This window comes from Salmo salar, chromosome 13 (assembly GCF_965601325.2).
Source record: "Salmo salar chromosome 13, fSalSal1, whole genome shotgun sequence".
Classification (NCBI taxonomy): Eukaryota; Metazoa; Chordata; class Actinopteri; order Salmoniformes; family Salmonidae; genus Salmo; species Salmo salar.
Window position 1 is genome coordinate 88,847,179 of NC_138303.1, and position 23,417 is coordinate 88,870,595.

Below are 23,417 nucleotides of genomic sequence, written 5' to 3' on the forward strand. Positions count from 1 at the left end.
GAACGCACCCTTGTGGGGCCCCAGTGTTGAGGATCAGCTGGATGGAGATGTTTCCTACCCTCACCACCTGGGGGCGTCCCGTCAAAGTCCAGGACCCAGTTGCACAGGGCGGGGTCGAGATCCAGGGTCTCAAGCTTAATGACGAGTTTGGAGGCTACTATGGTGTTAAATGCTGAGCTGTAGTCGATGAACAGCATTCTTACATAGGTATACCTCTTGTCCAGATGGGTTCGGGCAGTGTGACTGCGTCGTGTGGCCCTATTGGGGCAGTAAGCAAATTGAAGTGGGTCTAGGGTGTCAGGTAGGGTGGAGGTGATATGATTTTTTGATTAATCTCTCATAGCACTTCATGATGACAGAAGTGAGTGCTACGGGGCGATAGTCGTTTACCTCAGTTACCTTAGCTTTCTTGGGAACAGGAACAATGGTGGCCCTCTTGAAGCATATGGGAACAGCAGACTGAGATAGGGATTGATTGAATATGTCCTTAAACACACCAGCCAGCTGGTCTGTGCATGCTCTGAAGACGCGGCTAGGGATGCTGTCTGGGCCGGCAGCTTTGCGAGGGTTAACAAGTTTAAATGTTTTACTCACGTTGGCTGCAGTGAAGGAGAGGCCGCAGGTTTTGGTAGCGGGCCGTATTGGTGGCACTGTATGGTCCTCAAAGCGAGCAATGAAGTTTAGTTTGTCTTTGAGCAAGCCGTCGGGGTCCGAGACAGGGCTGGTTTTCTTTCTGTAGTCCGTGATTGACTGTAGACCCTGCCACATATTTCTCGTGTCTGAGCTGTTGAATTGGGACTACTTTGTCTCTATACTGATGCTTAACTTGTTTGATTGCCTGGCGGAGGGAATAGCTACACTGTTTGTATTCAGTCATGTTTCCGGTTGCCTTGCCCTGATTAAAAGCAGTGGTTCGTGCGAATGCTGCCATCAAACCACGGTTTCTGGTTGGGGAAGGTTTTAATAGTCGCCGTGGGTACAACATCACCGATGCACTTGCTAATAAACTCGCTCACCGAATCAGCGTATACATCAATGTTGTTCGACGCTATCCGGAAGATATCCCAGTCCACGTGATCGAAGCAATCTTGAAGCGTGGAATCAGATTGGTCGGACCAGCGTTGAACAGACCTGAGCACGGGTATTTTCTGTTTTAGTTTCTGTCTATAGGCTGGGAGCAACAAAATGGAGTCGTGGTCAGATTTGCCAAAAGGAGGGCATTTTCATGTGTAACTGCATGTGTCAGACAATTCAAGATCACTTGTCTGACTGGTTCCAATGTATACTAGAAGTTTATTATCAAGTGACAACAGTAAATACAGTACAAGTTCAGGTACAGTTAGAATATAGATTTTATTGATAAAAGCGGCCCAAGAAAAGAGAAACTGTTTAAAACTGGATGACCTGGCCCTGAAAGAGTAAGAAAAAGGATAGTGATTAGGTAAAAAATAAAAATACATTTCACAGATTGCTACAAATAGATTCAAATCACCATCTATAAGAAGCTAAAATGTCTTAGTGTCCAACCAGTAATATTACCTTCCTCTTCTTGTCTCCTCCCAGTTCAAAGTGTTTGCATCGCTTGATGGGTACCATTCTCTTTTGCCGACAGTTGGGCTCCACACACTCCAGCCTCAACACAATCTTCTTTGTAGTTTTAGCCTGCAGGACAAATCACAAGGGTTCAAGCATGCAACATAAAAATATGGAAATTATTCATGTGCCGACTAGGGTAGACATGGTAACTAAAACAGAGGCAATTTGAAAACAAGTCCCATCTTTAGAAGGGAAGACTAGGGTAACAGTGCATTTGTAAAATATTTCCCCATTGTGATTCTTGCATACCTTCTTCCTGAAAATAGGCTTTGTCTGGCCACCATAACCAGATTGCTTTCGGTCGTATCTCCTTTTGCCTAAAATAGATTGTTACCTGATTAATGCATGCCGAGGTAGACACCACGCATAAATACATGTGAATGTTCAAGCAGACAGAGACTGGGAAGTAACGACACATGGCAGCTCTGCTTCTAGTTCCTAAGTTTAAAAGTCCTAAGTTTACAAGCATTTCGCTACAACCGCAATAACTTCTGCTAAATACGTGTATGTGACCAATACAATTTGATTTGAACGTTAAACTCCGTAGCAAACTTACCCTGTGCATACAGAGAATCCTTGCCCTTCTTGTACTGGGTAACTTTGTGAGTTTGATGTTTTTTACATTTCTTGCAGTAAGTCCTGCGGGTCTTCGGTACGTTTACCTAAATACAACATAAACACTAGTAAATGACTGTACCAAAGATATAGTTAAGACTTCCTCTCTACTGAAGCCTGTGTCACATTGCTTGCTAGCAATTTCAATAACGTTAGCTAGCGATATTGCGAAGTAACGTTACACATTGGAAGTGTTCGCTTAGCTAACGTTAGCTACGTGGCTGGCTAGCTAACACCTCTGCGAATACGTTAGCTAGGGCCGCAACCAACTGGCTCGTATGTATGTCTGTACATTAGCTAATATACATATTAGAAAAAGATGTGAATTAGAAATGCGTGGAGAATAAACATACCATGACTGCACACTCCTGGGGCAGGAGCTCAAATGAAGAAAAATGTAAGGAGACCACATGTAAATGACGTATACCGGTAGTAAACCGGAAATGTGTGGGTCGGCTGGAGAGCGTTTTCTCTAAACCTAACCCTAGCCATTTTCCTAACCTTAACCCCAGTCTCCTAACCCGCTACGTTAATTATCTTAACCTGCTGTGTAAGTTCTCCTAACCTGCTACGAAAAAGTCACTTCGGTATAGTGGCGTGAAAATTGTGCCGTCATGTCGATTAAGTCCATTTAACAGAAGATAATATCCTTGTATGGAAAGTACTGCTAAGTGATTTGTATGGCTGTTCCCTCTGTGGGCCTACGTTGTGACAATGAAATATAACTTTTTCATAAATTTGAACTATTACTGAGAGCCAGAATATTGAATAACTGCATGTGGAAATGTACTTTTGTGCAAAATAATTAAACGGTTAGAGAGAAACATTGAATTATGAATTTATTAATTCTTGAAAATGTAAAAAATATCAACATCATGAAATATTACACATAGACAAAGATGGGCCTGACACCATAAAACAACACATCATATTTCCATCCAGTAGTACATTTGGCCACTGGACATCCATAATGTACACTTATTTTGTGAAACGTATTCCTTATCAGCCTGTTTGTTCACTTCAATGTGTATTAAGGTGGATAAAACACACATGGATCTCAGTAGTGATATGTGCTTGATCATAGTGAGAGGAATCTTGAAGGCTATCCGTTAAGGATAGGTGTTGTTAGGTTCACAGTCTGGTCTCTGGAATGGCAAACAAGTCAAAAAGGTGATGCAACACCTATGGGGCCAAAAACAAAAAGAACAGACATTTAAATGTACTAAGTACACACCATTAGAGAATATCCAGAGATGGTCAAAGAAGGCTGGCATACTTTTCAGACATATTTTTCTGATGTCATAAGGATTATGCAGTGGAGATATCCCATTGATCATTATCAGAAGAATGCAGCCTTTGTTTTTTAAACGTTTTTTTATTTCACCTTTATTTAACCAGGTAGGCTAGTTGAGAACAAGTTCTCATTTACAACTGCGACCTGACCAAGATAAAGCACAGCAGTTCGACACATAAAACAACACAGAGTTACACATGGAATAAGCAAACATGCAGTCAATAATACAGTAGAAAAAGAAAAATCTATATACAGTGAGTGCAAATGAGGTAAGATAAGGGAGGTATGGCAATAAATAGGCCATGGTGGCGAAGTAATTACAATATAGCAATTAGGCACTGGAATGGTAGTTGTGCAGAAGATTCATGTGCAAGTAGAGATACTGGGGTGCAAAGGAGCAAGATAAATAAATAAATACAGTATGAGGATGAGGTAGTTGGGTGGGCTGTTTACAGATGGGCTATGTACAGGTGCAGTGATCTGTGAGCTGCTCTGACAGCTGGTGCTTAAAGTTAGTGAGGGAGATATAGATCTCCAGCTTCATTGATTTTTGCAGTTCGTCCCAGTCACTGGCAGCAGAGAACTGGAAGGAAAGGCGGCCAAAGGAGGAATTGGCTTTGGGGGTGACCAGTGAGATATACCTGCTGAAGCGTGTGCTACAGGTGGGTGCTGCTATGGTGACCAGTGAGCTGAGATAAGGCGGGTCTTTACCTAGCAGAGACTTGTAGATGACCTGGAGCCAGTGGGTTTGGCGACGAGTATGAAGCGATGGCCAGCCAACGAGAGCATACAGGTCGCAGTGGTGGGTAATATATGGGGCTTTGGTGACAAAACGGATGGCACTGTGATAAACTGCATCCAATTCGTTGAGTAGAGTGTTGGAGGCTATTTTATAGATGACATCGCCGAAGTCGATGGTCAGTTTTGCGAGGGTATGTTTGGCAGCATGAGTGAAGGATGCTTTGTTGCGAAATAGGAAGCTGATTCTAGATTTAAGTTTGGATTGGAGATGCTTAATGTGAGTCTGGAAGGAGAGTTTACAGTCTAGCCAGACACCTAGGTATTTGTAGTTGTCCACATATTCTAAGTCAGAACCGTCCAGAGTAGTGATGCTGGACAGGCGGGCAGGTGCGGGCAGTGATCGGTTGAAGAGCATGCACTTAGTTTTACTAGCGTTTAAGAGCAGTTGGAGGCCACGGAAGGAGAGTTGTATGGCATTGAAGCTCGTCTGGAGGTTAGTTAACACAGTGTCCAAAGAAGGGCCAGAAGTATACAGAATGGTGTCGTCTGCGTAGAGGTGGATCAGAGAATGACCAGCAGCGAGAGCGACATCATTGATGTATACAGAGAAGAGAGTCAGCCCGAGAATTGAACCCTGTGGCACCCCCATAGAGACTGCAAGAGGTCCGGACAACAGGCCCTCCGATTTGACACACTGAACTCTATCAGAGAAGTAGTTGGTGAACCAGGCGAGGCAATAATTTGAGAAACCAAGGCTGTTGAGTCTGCCAATAGGAATACAGTGATTGACAGAGTCAAAAGCCTTGACCAGGTCGATGAATACGGCGGCACAGTAATGTCTCTTATCGATGGCGGTTATGATATCGTTTAGGACCTTGAGCGTGGCTGAGGTGCACCCATGACTGTTATGTATGGTACGACGTGCTGTACGTTGTTATGGTTTACGACAGTGTGCTGCTTTACGGACGAATGGGTTGTCAGAATGAGTGGCACATGTCATTAAAACGATAGAGTGATGTACAATGAAACTGTGCAGATGTGCGTTCTTCTACAGCTAGGCTAGATATAACATTGGCGACGAAGATGGCTGAATTCAGTTTACCACCGCCAGCACCATTCCTCCCCGTGCCTGGCGAACCTCCAGTCCCGTGGAATAACTGGCTCGAAAGCTTTAACACTTATATCGAAGCTATGGACTTTTCTACAATCTCCGACAAGCGGAGGACAGCACTGCTCCGTCACTGCCTCGGTACAGAGGGACAGAGGATTTTCAGAGCGCTTGGATCGGCTCCTACATTCACTGCTGCAGTCAGCCTCCTACGGAACCACTTCGCCGGGAAAGAGCGAGTGCTTCTCCGACGCTACCGGCTACGGAAGAGACACCAACGGCCGGGTGAGTCCATTCAAAGCTATGTGGCTAATCTGAGGGATTTGGCTAGCTCTTGTAACTATGGGACACTTCAGGACGAGATCATCAGGGATCAGTTGATAGAGGGGACGTTATGTGAAAAGACACGGGAGAAACTGCTTTTGGAATCGGATAATTTACAACTAGATGGAGCTATTAAAATAGCACTCCAGGTTGATGCGGCGTTGGAATGCTCTACTATGCTAACAGACAGATCTGCAGCATACACTCGGCCCCCAGCCATCCTCACACAGCAGCTTCAGCCCGAGCAGGCGCACTACAACGATCACGCGCTGCGCATGGCCTCCCACGTTGATAGCTGCATGGACACAGACACCGGCATGCCCGTGCAGCAGGCACACAGACAAACAAACAGAAGTAGCTGTGGCAACTGTGGGGCTAGCTCTCACAATTCAAGGGCTTCAAACTGCCCAGCCCGTGGGAAAATATGCAAGAACTGTTCAAAATACAATCACTTTGCGAAAGTGTGTCGTTCTGCCCCAGTTACTAGCTCCACCCAGCACAGGCCCTTAGTTTCATCTCACTCTCAACATGAACACACTGAAATCCGAACTGTCTCCACCAACCATGTGTCATTCAGGACATGCACTGTGTAGCTGGTTGAGGTGGGTTTGCCTTTGCTGCTGGATACTGGCGCTGCGGTGTCATTGCTCAACCTTGCCACCTTGCCACCTTGCCACAAGTTTTTCAGTCACCTACCACTCCAACAGCCCTCCACTGCCCTGTGTGGGTACGGTAGATCCAAGATAGACATTGTAGGCACCCTCCAGGTCCCAGTACACTACGGCACCAAGCATCTGCCATCATTCACATTTCATGTTGCAAAGCGGGGTGCCAACCTCTTGGGCCTCGACCTCTTCACAGGCTTGGGATTCACACTGAGAGATGACAGTGGGTCAGCTATCCACCAGGTTACCTGCACATGGCAACAGAACTGGCCAACTCTGTTTGATGGACTGGGCTGCCTCACAGCCTTTACTCACAGGCCCCTAGTGAATCCGAAAGTGACCCCAGTCATGCAGCCCCTGCGGCGCATTCCCTTTGCACTGCGTGATGACGTCACAAAAGATCTCCAGGCACAGTTGGATGCAGGCATCATTGAGCCAGTCAATGCTGCCCCCTGGATTTCAAACTTAGTCATTGCAACCAAAAAGTCAGGTGGAATCTGGGCCTGCGTGGATCTCCGTGCTGTGAACAAGGCCGTTGTCCCAGATAAGTACCCCTTGCCTACAGCTGAGGAGCTGACCGCACAATTCCATGGCTCCACGATCTTCACGAAGCTTGACCTTCGTCAGGGTTATCTTCAGGTACCCCTCCATGCAGCTAGCAGAGATCTCACGACCTTTGTCACACATGCTGGCGTGTTCAGATATACACGCATGCCTTTTGGACTTAGCTCCGCCCCCAGCTGCTTCCAGAAGGTGATGAGCACCATCCTCGCTGGAATACCTGGGGGTGGCGGTCTATCTGGATGACATCGTGGTCCATGGCCCTGACCTCCACATCCATGATTATCGACTCCACAGAGTATTCAGCGCTCTACTGCAGAACAACCTGACCCTTAACGGTGGAAAGTGCACCTTTGCAGCTCCAGCCGTCGAGTTTGTGGGGTTCCGCCTGTCGGCCAAAGGCAATGCCCCACTCATGTCGAACATTGAAGCCGTCCACAGGATCCCGGAACCGACCTCAGCCTCTCAGGTGGCCTCATTCTTGGGCATGACAGCTTACTACCTCCGGTTTCTGCCCCACTACTCCCAGACCACAGCGCCCCTTCGCCAGCTCCTCAAGAAGGATGAGCCATGGGCCTGGACGGCAGCCTACTCAGACACGGTCCGCTCACTGAAGAGCCAGCTCACCACAGCCCCAGTCTTGGCTCACTTTGACCCCGTCTGCCCCACCATTGTCACATGTGATGCCTCAGCTGGAGCACTAGGAGCTGTCCTCTCACAGCTGCAGAATGGCATTGAGAGGCCCGTCGCCTACGCCTCAAGGGCCCTGAGCCCCACAGAACAACGGTACTCTGTGGGCGAACGAGAAGCACTGGCCTGTGTCTGGGCGTGCGAAAGGTGGCACCTCTACCTATATGGCCGTCTGTTCACGCTCCGAACCGACCACCAGTCCCTCACAACGCTACTGTCGTCATCAGGAACTGGCCACAAGCCACTTCGGCTGCACAGATGGGCCGACCGCCTCAGACAGTACGACTATCAGCTGAAGTTCACTCCGGGGAGGGATAACGTGGTGGCAGACCTCCGCTCACGCTCCTTTGATGCTCCTACTCCGACTGTCTTGCCAGACGACAACGAAACAGAGCTTGTACAAATGCTTTACGCTCCTCTTCAGTCAGTCGTCTCACTGGAGGAGCTGAAGCAAGCATCGGAACAGGATCCCACACTGTCTACCCTGCGCACCTACATACGCACTGGATGGCCAGCCCACGTGCCGGAAGAGCTGGCGACTTTCGCCAGGGTGAAGCACGAACTTTCTTGCTGGGAAGAAGTCTGTGTCTCTCGAGGGTTTTGCACTGTGGTCCCAAGTGGTCTGCGTGCGCGTGTTCTATCCATGGCGCACGAGGGGCACTTGGGCATAGTGAAGGTCAAACAGCGATGTTGAGACCTTGTGTGGTGGCCAGGCATCGACCACGACATTGAAGCCCTGGTCAGGGATTGTGCTGCATGCCTCCTCAGTGGGAAAACAGGACAGTCCGCCCCACCCCCCCTGCAGCCTCTCGCATGGCCGTCCCGCCCCTGGGAGCACATCCAACTGGACACCTGTGGCGAGATCCATGGACACGCAGTCCCTCACCATCAGCGCTTCCTGGTGGTGGTGTATGACCTCCACTCTAAGTGGCCAGAAGTGGTTCCTGTCGGAACTGTCACAGCACAGGCCATCGTGGACATCCTAGACAGCCTGTTCACAAGGTGGGGCCTACCCCTCACCCTTACCACGGACAATGGGCCCCAGCTAATCTCTGCCGAGTTCTCCTCATATCTCAGCAACAAGGGAATCAAACACATCCGCACGGCCTACTACAACCCACAAGCTAACGGAGGGGTGGAACGCTTCAACCAAACGCTGAAGAACGGCATCAGAGCGCACCTGGTCCAGGGGTGCACGTTCCAAACTGCTTTGAATCAAACGCTAATGCACTACAGAGCAAGCAAACACACAACAACACAGGTCTCCCCTGCATCCCTCATGCTAGGTCGTGAGATGGAACTGCCACTGGACAGACTCAGAACACAGAGAGTTGCAGAACCGGGCGCTAGGTGCACCCAAGAAAAGCAGGCAGTGACCAGGCACCAAAGAGCAATGAAACAGCGTTTTGACAAGGCACACAGGATGAAGAAGTCGATAATCCAAGTGTCTGACTGGGTCCGAGCCCGACGGCCTCAGCAGTGCAACAAAATGGCCTCATTCTGGTCGGACCCCCTGCAGGTCAGTCGACAACTGGTACCCGCCACATTCATGTTGAGCAATGGATCACGCTGGCACGCCAGCCGCCTCAGAAAAGTCCCTGCCCCTCAAGGAATACGAATGCACACAGAACAGACATGCAGGCCAGAGACGCCACCGGATGGACCTCCCCCACCACTACCACCCGAGCCCCAGCCTCTGTGGGCTCCCCAAGGGCCAGAGCCACAAGCGGTGGCGGTTGAAGAAAGGCCTATGCGGGCACGAACTCGCCCTGCTCATCTGGGGGACTACTTAACCTCTTTTCATTCTTAGGCTCCGGTAGGTGTCTTAGTCAACCTCCAGGTTAATGGATTGAACTGGCTAGTTTGGAGAGTCCTTCCGTTTAAGGGTTAATGTTTATTTCTTACAGGTATCACTCTAGGTTCTTGCCCTATGGACATTTTATATATGCTACCAGTCCCTGGTTTTGGAAAGGGGGGGGAAATGTTATGTATGGTACGACGTGCTGTACGTCATACTGTACGTTGTTATGGTTTACGACAGTGTGCTGCTTTACGGACGAATGGGTTGTCAGAATGAGTGGCACATGTCATTAAAACGACAGAGTGATGTACAATGTGAAACTGTGCAGATGTGCGTTCTTCTACAGCTAGGCTAGATATAACAATGACCAGCTCTGAAACCAGATTGCATAGCAGAGAAGGTACGGTGGGTTATCACCCCTTTGAACTTACCGTTCTCTCTGGTCTCTAAGGGGAAGACGTTCTTCAGTTGCTCTATGACCTGTTGAAGGTGATAGGCTGTAACACCCTGCTCTGGCTCCAAGGCCGGCCCTGATTACACATAGGGAAAACACAGGCATGAGGGCTCCCTTTTAGACAAGCCCCTAATAGCAACATGTCTTTGATAGTTAATCCTCATATCAAACTAGCGTAGTATGTTACTTGGGGTTTCTGTGTTGGAGGCTCCTGAGTTTAGCTGTCTCCCCAGCTGGTCTCTTCGTGACACAGGAGAGTACACAGATGATGGTGTTCCAGTCGATACATTGTCCTCTGAATCCTCTCTGTTCTGTTGGACTCACAAAACATATTCTAATATCACAAGACAATAAAAGGATGCACTTTCATGTGGATAGGACTGTGCATTCGAGGCATCCCCCTATTTGCTAACCTCTGGCTGAGACTCACCTGTTGTAGAATCTCCCTGAGCCGGTGGAGCTGGGACTCTAGCTCCTTGTTGTGGTCCTCCAGGATCTGCATGCGGGTTTCCAGCCTGCCCTTATGGTGCCTCAGGTCTTTGGCCTCAGCCAGCAAGGCCTGGTCCTGGTAGTCCTCCTGGTCCACAGAGCCCTCCCTCAGGTGTGGACATGCCTGGGCCTCAGCGTGCTGCCACTTCAGACGTCGGTACTCCCCCTGGAGCACCCTGGGGGAAATTACACCTTTGTGACCCCAGGCACTCATTTGTGTTTTTATGTTTTCATCTATGCTCTTATGGCAGATCAGAGGTAAACACATGATGATTGGATATGATTCGATACCCTGATGGCAGAAATATTTTGATTTGGACGTGATTGGACTGACCTCACCACTCATGAAATGATAAGGACATGAGCGTTAGTGACCTCTCACCTGTTCTCATTCTCCAGCATGGCCAGTGTCCTCTGCAGCTCATCCTGGGTCTCACAGCCTGTATAACCCAGGTAATGATGACAGGAGGCCAGGGAGTCCTGCTCCAGGCGGTCAAGATACTGATCCTCATCCCTGGCCATTAACAGAGGGAAGGACAGAATGAACTATGCGGACATGTAAGAAAACCTGAGTAAAGATAATGTAATGTTAATCTTGGAAACAGTCTCATTTTGTATCATTAAGTAAGAGCTTTATATGATGAACTTACAGGCTCTCATTGAAGAAGGAGCAGTTCTGGTCCTCTATGTCAGCGAGTCTTGAACAGAAGCAGACAGTAAAAACATACAGTACCAGTCAAAAGTTTGGACACACCTACTCATTCAAGGGTTTTTCTTAATTTTTTACTATTTTCTACATTGTAGAATAATAGTGAAGACAACCAAACTATGAAATAACACATATGGAATCATGTAGTAACCCCAAAAATGTTTTAAAAAAATCGAAATATATTTGAGATTTGAGATTCTTCAAAGTAGCCACCCTTTGCCTTGATGACAGCTTTGCACACTCTTGGCATTCTCTCAACCAGATTCAAGAGGTAGTCTCCTGGAATGCATTTCAATTAACAGGTTTGCCTTTTTAAAAGTTCATTTGTAGAATTGATTTCCTTCTTAATGCGTTTGAGCCAATCAGTTGTGTTGTGACCAGGTAGGGGTGTTATACAGAAGATAGCCCTATTTGGTAAAAGACCAAGTTCATATAATGGCAAGAAAAGCTCAAATAGGCAAAGAGAAATGACAGTCCATCATTACTTTAAGACATGAAGGTCAGTCAATCCGGAAAATGTCAAGAACCTTGTAAGTTTCTTAAAGTGCAGTCGCAAAAACCATCAAGCGATATGATGAAACTGACTCTCATGAGGACCGCCACAGGAAAGAAGACCCAGAGTTACCTCTGCTGCAGAGGATAAGTTCATTAGAGTTAACTGCACCTCAGATTGCAGCACAAATAAATGCTTCACAGATTTCAAGTAACAGACAAATCTCAACATCAACTGTTCAGAGGAGACTGCGTGAATCAGGCCTTCATGCTCGAATTGCTGCAAAGAAACCACTACTAAAGGACACCAATAATAAGAAGAGACTTGCTTAGTCCAAGAAACACGAGCAATGCACATTAGACCGGTGGAAATCCATTCTTTGGTCTGATGAGCCAAAATGTGAGATTTTTGGTTCCAACCGCCATGTCTTTGTGAGACGCGGAGTAGGTGAACGGACGATCTCCGCATGTGTGGTTCCCTCCGTAAAGCATGGGGGAGGAGGTGTGATGGTGCTTTGCTGGTTACACTGTCAGTGATTTATTTAGAATTCAAGGCACACTTAACCAGCATGGCTACCACAGCATTCTGCAGCAATACACCATCCCATCTGATTGCGTTTAGTGGGACAATCATTTGTTTTTCCACTGGACAATGACCCAAAACACACCTCCAGGCTGTGTAAGGGCTATTTGACCAAGGAGAGTGGTGGAGTGCTGCATCAGATGACCTGGCCTCCACAATCACCCGATCTCAACACAAATGAGATGGTTTGGGATGAGTTGGACCGCAGAGTGAAGGAAAAGCAGCCAACGAGTTTGGGAACTCCTTCAAGACTGTTGGAAAAGCATTCCAGGTGAAGCTGGTTGAGATAATGCCAAGAGTGTGAAAAGCTGTCATCAAGATAAAGGGTGGCTACTTTGAAGAATCTCATATATAAAATATATTTTGATTTGTTTAACACTTTTTTGGTTACTACATGATTCCATATGTGATATTTCATAGTTTTGATGTCTTCACTATTATTCTACAATGTAGAAAATAGTAAAAATAAAGAAAAACCCTTGAATGAGTAGGTGTTTCCAAACCTATGACTGGAACTGTAGTTCACTGTGAGGTAAATTGAATATGTATCATGGGAGGGAATTCCAAGAAGTACAAATGCAGCAGTCTAAACATTACAAGGGGGAACAACTGTTGCTCCTTCTGTTGCTCCTAAATCAGGCTTCTGTGCTTTTCTGTAGACACTTTCCTTAGCAGAATTACATTTCTGTGTTTTCTTCACTTTTTGCTTTAATTTCTTATAAACATGATCTTGCAGAGAAAGAGGACACGCCAGACTAAATGTTTTAATATGATTAAGCCGAAATAAGGGAGTCACGCCACTCCACCATACTCATTAGTGGCATGATGTTCATCTGTGTGGAGAAGATTATTTCAGAGAAAAGGCACACTGTGAGCAGTGCTGCTGAGGGCCGAATGTAGGGACAGATAAAGACTGCATGCATGGATAGTGAACAGATGAAAATTAAGAAGTTACTAGAGAGTTTTTTTTTTAGATTTCTTCACTGACATTGAAGTAAAGAAACTGACAAATGTGTGGCTGACATAATACTTGCTTTGTTGAAGTAACCACAGTGCTGCCGGGGAACACGTAGTGTTCAGCAGGCTGCTGATCTCAGCCCAGCTGTTCCAAATATAGGCTGCAGGAGTTATTGCCTGAGAAACTGGATTATAAGGTTCTGTGGACACTGCTAACCTTTGGCGTGCTCTCCTCCTGGCCCTAGTGCTGGTAGGCTTCAGGCCCACTTTTCTGACTCAGCCTGACCCAACACCCCCAGGGTGAAGTCCACCCAGCTAATGGGCAGGAGCAGGTGGCTGATGCTATATTAGGATTTCTTGACTCATACCTGCAGGCATAGTGCTCAATCCTGGAGTGTGTGTCCGAGTGGGGAAGCCTCGGGGATGAGCTGGGCCTAAAGGAAGCACAGAGATGTCAATCAAAGTCAGGAGTCAATCTGTGCTGACAGTCTCCGGATGTGCCATCACATAAGACCTCCCAGGCTTTAGAACTAATTCTGTGGACTCACGTCTCCTCACTCCCTGACCTCAAGACAGACTGTACAGGCAGGTAGCCCCTCTGGGGATGCTTGCTGAAGTACTGCTTTGATCTGAACTTGTTCTTCAATGTTTTGGCAAAATCACGCATCCTCTCCCCTGAAGTGGTCTGTCAGAGATCAGAAAATAATGTACATTTCAATTCCATGGGAATATTCTTGTAGCCATGCTTGGGTGTAGTATGGCCTAATAAAATTAGTCTTACTGGGGTGTAGTACTCCATGATAGGGTAAATTAAAGCCTTGCCCTTGGTAGTACGCCCGGACAGGAAGCAGCTCTGACAAATGTCCACATTGAACTGCTTGAGGCTTCTGTATCTGGGGGAAAATGAGTTAAAAGCCAAAATATTATTGACATTCTCTAGATGGTTGAAATGGTGTTTCCCTGTCGAGGCCCTGTGGTTAACCTGAAGCCTTTGATGGGACACTGTTTGCAGATGGAGCACTTGGCCTGGTGTTGGGCGTTCTCTGCCTGGACCACTCGCTGCAGCACGGGCAGCCACACAACGGACTGGGGCTCCAGGCTCATCCACTCCAGGAAGTGGGACAGCTGGATGGAGGTCTTCCCAGGAGCCTACAGCCACACGGTGGGGAGGAGAAGAGGACCATGAGACCACCAGAGATCCCGAAGGCAGGGCCTGTGCTCTCTGGCACCCTGAGGGCAGCTGGTCCCCTTCAGAGACTGACTAAGTAGAGCTGTAGGAAATTACTGGAGCTTCACAGTCATTCATTGCCAGAAATAATTCATGACATTGATGATAAGAAATGTTAAAGAAAAGCCTCATGAGTCACTAATGTTCATTACTGGACTAAATTCTCATTAAAAGGGTTTGAAAGGCACTCCATGTAAAATTTCTTGAGGGCCTAGATGAGAGAAATTGCATAATTAAGTTGTCATTCCCATTTGGGTTCCAGTGGTGTGCTCTAATCCAGCTGTGGAGCCTGATAAAGCCTGTCTACTATAGTAGCATCCCGATGCCACTGGAGTAAAGGACTGCTGAGTATCTATCATGGGGACATACCAGAGGACAAATCACATATTTACTACACAAACAGACATGCATGTGGACATACAAATATACACAATATACACAAATACACCAATGTACACATATGTACCTCCGTAAAGCCCACACAAACAAGCTGACAGACAGCAAAAGGTCAGAGCGACAGAGCCTGTGGTAATTAGCCCTTTCAGATAAGTCAACACAGCCTATTAAAATGCCATGACCCCTTTGACATAGTTGACTGTTTACTAATCTCACTCAGATATGTCAAGATGAAACAGAGGCAGCAGAAATATGACTGGCTGATCTAAAAGAGTCTATCAGAAACAAGGCATGGATGTCTCAGTATTTATCATGAATGTTTGACATTAGCTTTTAACATTATACAGTTTGAGTTAGCATAACTGTCATCATAGATGGTTAGTTGAATAGGGCTCACAGTGTTTAATCAGGCATATGCATCTCTCCACCATGGTCTCAGAACTACTCAAAGACTTATTAACAGCCTCAAATCCTCTGTGACCTTAGTCTGCTGCTCACATTATTTGTTATAGATTAAAGAATGTTCAAAATCCACTTCGATAATCAACAACATCACATATCAAGATTGGAGATAATCTAATGACAAGTAGCAGTTTTTAACACAGATTGGATTTTACTTATTGTAATCTCACACAATAACAGGGAATTAGATGGGGAAAACCTTAGCTATACTTAACAGTAGCAGCTAGTTTGACCAATGTAAATCCTAGCTCACCATGCGAAAGCAGCTGGCCACGCTTGGCTCCACATTGCTCCCTCCAAAGGCAGCCACCTCTCCTAGCTGCCATGGGATCTGGATTATCTCCTGAAGCAGGGAATTGAGGTGCTGCTGGTCAGCACATCCACCAGGCCCAGACACCTGCCAGAACAGATCTGACATACCCTCTCCTCAGACAGGACATATAGGACACAACCTGCACTTCTCTGTACTCTTGAACTTGCTTGTAGTGATTATGTGAGTTACGGTTGTTTGGAAATACATCATATACAGTAACAAAGCACATCTTACATTTGCATTTCTCCTGAATGTCAGCATTGCATAGACACACCAGTCCTGTCTTGAAGGATAGGATTCTCACCTGCCCATTACGGCCACTAGAGGGAGCAGAGAGAGAAAAAGAGGACGTCTCAGTGTTTGACTGCCACACATTATGGGGTGAGGTGGATGTTTTTTCACAGTGGTATACATTCTTACTCAACAGAGTCAACTGCCATCTAAGCATGAGATAATGCAGTAATACACCCTCACTATCTCTCTCCTTCTCACACACAAATGCACATGGTTCATTACCCACGCACATTCATAAGATATCCAGGTGTTAGCCCCAGAGCGCTATACTCACTGTTTTGGCCTTCAGCTGCTCAGCTGAAGTGCATATGAATGCATTTATAGCGCCACACACACACACACACACACACACACACACACACACACACACACACACACACACACACACACACACACACACACACACACACACACACACACACACACACACACACACACACACACACACACACACACACACACACTCACACACGTTCAGCTAACCTTGTGGGGACACACAATTCAGTCCCATTCAAAATCCTATTTTCCCTAACCCTAACCCTACTCTTACCTTAACCCTAACCCTAACCCAAGAACCCAACCTTAATCCTAAACCTAAACCTAGCTCCTAACCCTAATCCTAAAACCAACCCTAGCTCCTAACCCTAAACATAATTCTAACCCTAACACTAATTCTAACCTTAACCCTAAACCCACTAGAAATAGCATTTGACCTTGTGGGGACTAACAAAATGTCCCCAAATGGTCAAATGTTTGTTTGTTTACTACTCTTGTGGGGACTTCTGATCCCCACAAGAAGTTAAACACGTCCACACAGTCTTCACATACAATCTCCCAGGGACAAATGCACGCTATCCAAAGAGCGTAAAGGCCGCAGTATAAAACACACACACGCAAACTGAGCGCTGTCACGCAACATTGGATATTTATTTGATACTTGGTTGGTGATGTTGCCCTGGGGAATATTGTTCACTAAACTGAATGGCTAATCCAAGGAGCCCTGCTAAGAGTGATGTACTGTAGCTAAATTATCTAAGAGATAGAGAGAGCAACCCCTGATGTGGGGCTGACCTAGGATGTCTCTTAGAGGAAGAGAGAAAGATGCAGAGAGAGATGGAGGGAAAATATTTAAGGTAAAGAGTGGAGAGAGTGACATGTTATGGAATAGATAGAGATTGGAAATAGAAAGGCTAAAGGATAGACAAAAAGGGGAATAAACTGTAGAAAATGAAGAAGATGTTCCATTAGGCAGACCTGTCGTATACGTTGAGCAGCCAGTTGAGACACATGTCCACACAGAGTGGGATGTCGAGCAAGACGCCATGTTTCTCCTCCAGCTGCTCGTACAGGCTGGTCAGAGCATGGATGAATTCCAGGACATCTATAACCTCAACAGCGTCCGCCACGGGGTCATCATACCCCGACCCCAGGCCCTGGAAAACCTCTGCCACACAGCCAAGGCTCAGCTTGTCCACTTTGGGTAGAGGGGAAAGGGAGAAGGGCGCTAGCTGTGACACTACTGCTGCGGTGATTGAGTGGGGCTATTAATATGACAGGCCACTGGACACAGTAACACACTCACATCTCAAGGCCTGTTGTACACGTCGCAGCTTCAAGGCTGTTCGGTAGGCAGAGAATCTGATATTGTTCAGATCAGCTGGGGAAAGATGGTAAATAATGGCATCTTTAGATCAACACCATAATAGGAAGCATCCTTGCAATCATATGGCGATCCTTTTCTTCAGTCTTACCAAGTGCCTGGTAGAGCTCTTTCATCTGTGGATGATCCCAACAAGTGGTCTGGGTTTGATGGCTGTAGCAAGAGAGAGTAACATGTAGAGAGACGTAGAGGGACAGGGGTCACAGTAAATATGGAGGTCACAGTAAACAAACTGGGACACGGGTCACAAAAAGAGGGAAACTGTTGTGACATGCTACAGTGGTTCTTCCTTTAAAAGTTGCGGCCTTACTGCAGCACAGCTTGCGGAGTGCTGCATAATTATAAGGCACGTTATTTAAGTGTCAGCCATTGTTGCCAGAATGACACAATTTACCACAATCTGCCACCATCTACCACAAACGGTCGCTGCATAAGCTCTAAACTTTTAAAGGAAGAACCACTGTATGGTGCTAGACTTGTATTTGTGCTGGAAGGCTGCTGTTTTTTCACACTGGTTTTGTGTTTTTATTTATGCTTACTTAATGTAGTATGGCACTTTGTTGGGCGATATGGCACGTTCCCATGGAATCTGCACTGAACCTAAAATGAAACAATGTAAATCAAGCAAGCACAACAATGTAGCATGGAAAATGTAACCAGAAGAGCAAGGGCACACAACATGGCAAATGTAACCAGTGTTCTGAGGGGGTTCTCCAGCAGAGAAAGAGAGAAACAGCTTACCAGAGAGGAAATGCTGGGACCTGGGCCCAAAGTCTCTGTGGGCATCCTGCAGTTGCCTCAGTCTCTTCTCAGTGGACTCCTGCAACAGGGAAACACACACACTACAGCACACACATCTCTAAGCCTGCTACAGCATATTCCCAGGGACAGAGTAACATACTACATGGGATCTGACAACAAGAGGCTTTAGAAAAGTGATGGGAAAAATGAGACTGCTGGAGAACATTGTTGCAGGGGCAGATCAGGATTATAAAATCTCATATAGGATTTTAGCCTCTCCCTTTTTTGTACCTCCAGCAGTTTCCACCTGGCGTTGAGTTGCTGCAGACCGTGGGTGTTGTCCTCTGACAGGGGGACACTGGAGATGGTCAGCTGGTGGACTAGCTGGTTGACATGCTTCATGCCTTCCTGACCCTGAGTCAGCTCCTCCTGGAACAACTACAACATAGAGGCCATGCCAGTCACTAACATGGCAACCATTTGCCAATCATAACACAACATCCTGGTATGTAGGGTCTTTGACCAAATATGCTGTATCTGCTGGTAAAGCAATCTAGAATAAATCAAACTATATAATGTGCAGAGAATAGCTGCTAATTTAGTTATTCTATGCCCATGCGCACTCATTAAGCATTTGGAGCATATCAGCTCACTTTCAATGTTAGTCTAAGTAGTCATTATATAATGGAAAATAAAAATGGACCTTAGTAGTGGAAAACAAAATGGTTGTATGTTGTTGATTCCTGCATACCTTGGTGGCATCGATGTGGTCCTGCAGTGAGTCAATGAGGAGGTTTCCAATGGGCCCCCAGGCCTCCTGCACCCCCTCAGCCTGCTCCATGTCCAGGCACAGCTCCTCCACAGCCCGCTGTAGCTCTGTGAGGCGCTCCAGAGTACACTGCATGTGTTTGTGACGCTGAACACTGCGTGTCATCACACTCTCCCACAGGTCTCTGGCCACTGCGGCCTGCCTCCACACCCAGCGACCGACACTCTGCTGCCGAGTACTCACGTCTACAGACAGGAGATGCAGAGGAACAGAAAGGGCAGATCTCACTGGAGAGACAATGACAAATCAGGATTCAGCTTATTATGAGATAAGCATTTTCTTCCTAACCAGGAACACATAACTAACTTCTTAACTTATTGGTCTGATAATTGGGTTTGCCATATCTTGTTGACTTCCCCACCTTTGCTGTCATCTGGATCCACATTGGCACATTGTGACAGAAAGGCCTGAGCGGACTCCAACACCGAGTAAATAAAGGGTCCCCGAGACTTTAACTCCTCAACGAAAACCTAAAAAAGAGATCAACAGAACAGACATCCGTTCCATCATCATTCTATCTGCTCTGGGTTAAGTGCTGCACATAGCAGCATAACAAGATTTAACGTTAATAAAACCAGAAAACTGGAGTATGCATACGACACTGGATATCTTGTTTTTTTCATCCTTGTAACTGAATTAGATAACAGACCTCTGTGGACTTGCAAATATAGCCAGGAGCAAACAAGAGAAGAAATATTCACAAGCTTAGGCTCCAGACTGAATCTGTGTTGATTTCCAATGACAATACATTCAGACTACATCATAATGTGGGTTGAAGTACTCTCTCTCTATTTAGAATTTCACTTGGACTACATTTCATACATTGCATGCGTTGGGCATTTGTGATTCAGTACAACAGACAGACGTCAAAGACTGTAGAGATGATTTTGTATGGGCATATAAAGACCATCAAAACCATTCTTGCCAACCGCCCCATAAACAATGGCTTAATGTGAAATAACTGTACAAGGCCATTATTATATTTTATTTATATACGGCACATGTATATTGTGTACATATCCTGCAAAAAAATGGACAATAAAAGTCAAACAAATAAAATGTTCACCACCGTTCAAAAGCTTGGGGTCACTTAGAAATGCCCTTGTTTTTGAAAGAAAAGCACTATTAAAATAACATCAAATTGATCAGAAATACAGTGTAAACACTGTTAATGTTGTAAATGACTATTGTATCTGGAAACGGCTGATTTGTAATGTAATATCTACATAGGCGTTCAGAGGCCCATTATCAGCAACAATCACTCCTGTGTTCCAATGGCACGTTGTGTTAACTAATCCAAGTTTATCATTTGAAAAGGCTAATTGATCCTTAGAAAACCCTTTTGCAATTATGTTAGCATAGCTGAAAACTGTTGTTCTGATTGAAGAAGCAATAAAACTGGCCTTCCTTCGACTAGTTGAGTATCTGGAGCATCAGCATTTGTGGGCTCGATTACAGGCTCAAAATGGCCAGAAACAAAGAACTTCCTTCTGAAACTCGTCAGTCTATTCTTGTTCTGAGAAATGAAGGCTATTCCATGCGAAAAATTGCCAAGAAACTGACTATCTCGTACAACGCTGTGTACTACTCACTTCACAGAACAGCGCAAACTGGCTCTAACCAGAATAGAAAGAGGAGTGGGAGGCCCCGGTGCACAACTGAGCAGGAGGACAAGCACATTAGAGTCTAGTTTGAGAAACAGATGCCTCACAAGTCCTCAACTGGCAGCTTCATTAAATAGTACCCACAAAACACCAGTCTCAATGTCAAAAGTGAATAGTCGACTCTGGGATGCTAGCCTTCTAGGCAGAGTTGCAAAGAAAAAGCCATATCTCTGTCCAGTGTCTGTGTTCTTTTGCCCATCTTAATCTTTTATTTTTATTGGCCAGTCTGAGATATGGCTTTTTCTTTGCAACTCTGCCTAGAAGGCCAGTATCCCAGAGTCGCCTCTTCACTGTTGACGTTGAGACTGGTGTTTTGCGGGTACTATTTAAAGAAGCTGCCAGTTGAGGACTTGTGAGGCATCTGTTTCTCAAACTAGACTCTAATGTGCTTGTCCTCTTGCTCAGTTGTGCACCGGGGCCTCCCACTCCTCTTTCTATTCTGGTTAGAGCCAGTTTGCGCTGTTCTGTGAAGGGAGTAGTACACAGCGTTGTACGAGATCTTCAGTTTCTTGGCAATTTCTCACATGGAATAGCCTTCATTTCTCGGAACAAGAATAGACTGACGAGTTTCAGAAGAAAGTTCTTTGTTCTGGCCATTTTGAGCCTTTAATCAAACCCACAAATGCTGATGCTCCAGATACTCAACTAGTCTATAGAAAGACAGTTTTATTGTTTCTTTAATCAGAACAACAGTTTTCAGCTGTGCTAACATAATTGCAAAATGGTTTTCTAATGATCAATTATCCTTTTCAAATGATTAACTTGGATTAGCTAACACAACGTGCCATTGGAACACAGGAGTGATGGTTGCTGATAATGGGCCTCTGTACGCCTATGTAGATATTCCATTAAAAAGAAATCTGCCGTTTCCAGCTACAATAGTCATTTACAACATTAACAATGTCTACACTGTATTTCTGATCAAATGTATGTTCTTTTAATGGACAAAAAATGTGTTTTTCTTTCAAAAACAAGGACATTTCTAAGTGAGCCCAAACTTATGAACAGTAGTGTATATCTTATAGATTGTTTTGGCCTACCTGATGTACCTCACTCTGATGCTTGTAGATTGTTATATCGCCATGTAAAGGCAAACTGTCAGATAGCTCCTCATCCTTCACAGATAGCCAATCAATGATGCCCTGTAGCGAACGCTGTAGCCTCTCGTTAATGTCTGCGAGAGTCTCCAGTCCTACACTGTGTGCATTGGAAATACATTTTGAAACACAGACAAACACTAATCGTACATGCATTGTTAAATGTTGAGTAAATACAGCATTTTTCTCACAAATCATTCCAAAATATGTGAAAAGTTTGAAAGTGGGTAATCTTTATGCGTGGGTGGTTAAGAATTTCAAACACATTAATGGATGTATTTGAAATGTACTGTAATGACTTCCTCAGAAAACCGAGCAAGACCATGCTCTCCATCTAGGCCTATCAGCACAGTGCGAGAATCTCAATTGCATAAACCTCGCATCCCCTCTCCTCGCCTCCTTCTCAAAACCTATTGGATGAGATAGCCAGAGGTGAACTTCTCCAATGGGTTTTGAGAAGGAGGCGAGGGGAGAGGACGTGAGGAGTATGCAATTGAGATTGCCCTAGAGTTCAACAGTGACCCCTGAGCTGACCTAAATTTCAAGAGTCAATCAATGTCCTGCTAGAGGCCACTTCTGAGCCCAGCAGTCTGAACGAGGGAACCCTCAAACGCACAATCCAACATGGTACTGACAAGTAACATTCTTGCAGGGCATGTTCCCCTCTGCGTTATCTATGATTCAGAGCAACGTCTACTTTCTGTCAGTTCAATGTCAACACCAGCAATTAAAATGCTACATCCAGCCTGTCTATTAAGTGCTGTGAGAGTCAGTGGGGGTCCCTTCATGGTTTATGTGCTAATTAAAGCCTGGGAGATAAGCTCTGGGTTAGCACTAATTTACCCCGCTCTCCATAGAATTCTCCCTGGTTCAATAAGTTCCACTTTCCTCAGCAGTGACAAAAACAACACAGCACACAAGTAGCAATTTACCAAAACTGTAAACGGTAACCAAACAGGAAATAATGGAATTGACAAAACAGAGCCACAGACACAGGTCCAGAAAGTCAGGGGCTAAATTAACAGATGGCAGATGATAAGTCGCATGATATAAATACATCTAGGAGGGCACATCACAACATATTTGTTAAAGAAAACACACCACAGTTAAGGATATTGTGGAATAAATATCTATTCTAATAATGATAATAATTTATTGAACTTTAATAGCACTTTTCATTACAGACAGAATCTCAAACCGCTTGTTAAGCAAAATAAACAACAAGCAATTTAAAAATGATTATGTGATCTTACCATCACACAAATGCATGCTTCAAACTACCAGGGTTGTGTTTGACTTCTACTGGCATCACAGTAAAAATAAAAATGGGTTGTTCTGTATGGAAGCTGAAAGCTAATGCCCGGGGAAATGCAGGGTTGCATCTCTCTCCTTTCGCTTGACTGGTTTACCTTGTGTAATAATTAACCCAGAAACATCAGTCCTCCCATCAGCGTACACAGGACATACACACATGGACAGGCATAACACACACACACATACTGTACACACACACTGCACAAATAAACATGCTCTTCGTGGACTCATGCTCATATTAAGACTCAACTTATACATAATATTATGAAAACACATTCATGCATATTACATTACATACATTAATACATATATTACATACAAAGTTCATACTAAGTATGTG

At 45.5% G+C, this 23,417-nt stretch overlaps 2 protein-coding genes across 2 annotated transcripts; both read right to left on the minus strand.

Annotated features, from left to right (window-relative positions):
- Nucleotides 1-1,334: 1,334 nt before the first annotated feature.
- rpl36a (ribosomal protein L36A) lies at nucleotides 1,335-2,699 on the minus strand. The gene is made up of 5 exons (XM_014138035.3): nucleotides 2,565-2,699; nucleotides 2,153-2,258; nucleotides 1,846-1,913; nucleotides 1,540-1,662; nucleotides 1,335-1,410 (listed from the first exon to the last, which is right to left on the minus strand). Exons 1-5 carry the CDS (start codon nucleotides 2,565-2,567, stop codon nucleotides 1,390-1,392), a joined length of 321 nt encoding a protein of 106 aa, XP_013993510.3. The 5' UTR covers nucleotides 2,568-2,699; the 3' UTR covers nucleotides 1,335-1,389.
- Nucleotides 2,700-3,037: 338 nt separating this feature from the next.
- LOC106567764 (dystrophin-related protein 2) lies at nucleotides 3,038-22,137 on the minus strand. Its single transcript, XM_045692330.2, has 21 exons — nucleotides 21,707-22,137; nucleotides 19,364-19,472; nucleotides 18,925-19,187; nucleotides 18,465-18,611; nucleotides 18,174-18,252; nucleotides 17,972-18,032; nucleotides 17,524-17,585; nucleotides 17,355-17,429; nucleotides 17,027-17,246; nucleotides 15,713-15,798; nucleotides 15,419-15,576; nucleotides 14,062-14,228; nucleotides 13,861-13,972; nucleotides 13,628-13,764; nucleotides 13,448-13,513; nucleotides 10,989-11,036; nucleotides 10,721-10,852; nucleotides 10,280-10,514; nucleotides 10,037-10,160; nucleotides 9,827-9,925; nucleotides 3,038-3,393 (listed from the first exon to the last, which is right to left on the minus strand). Exons 1-21 carry the CDS (start codon nucleotides 21,959-21,961, stop codon nucleotides 3,374-3,376), a joined length of 2,655 nt encoding a protein of 884 aa, XP_045548286.2. The 5' UTR covers nucleotides 21,962-22,137; the 3' UTR covers nucleotides 3,038-3,373.
- Between the last annotated feature and the right edge of the window lie 1,280 nt (nucleotides 22,138-23,417).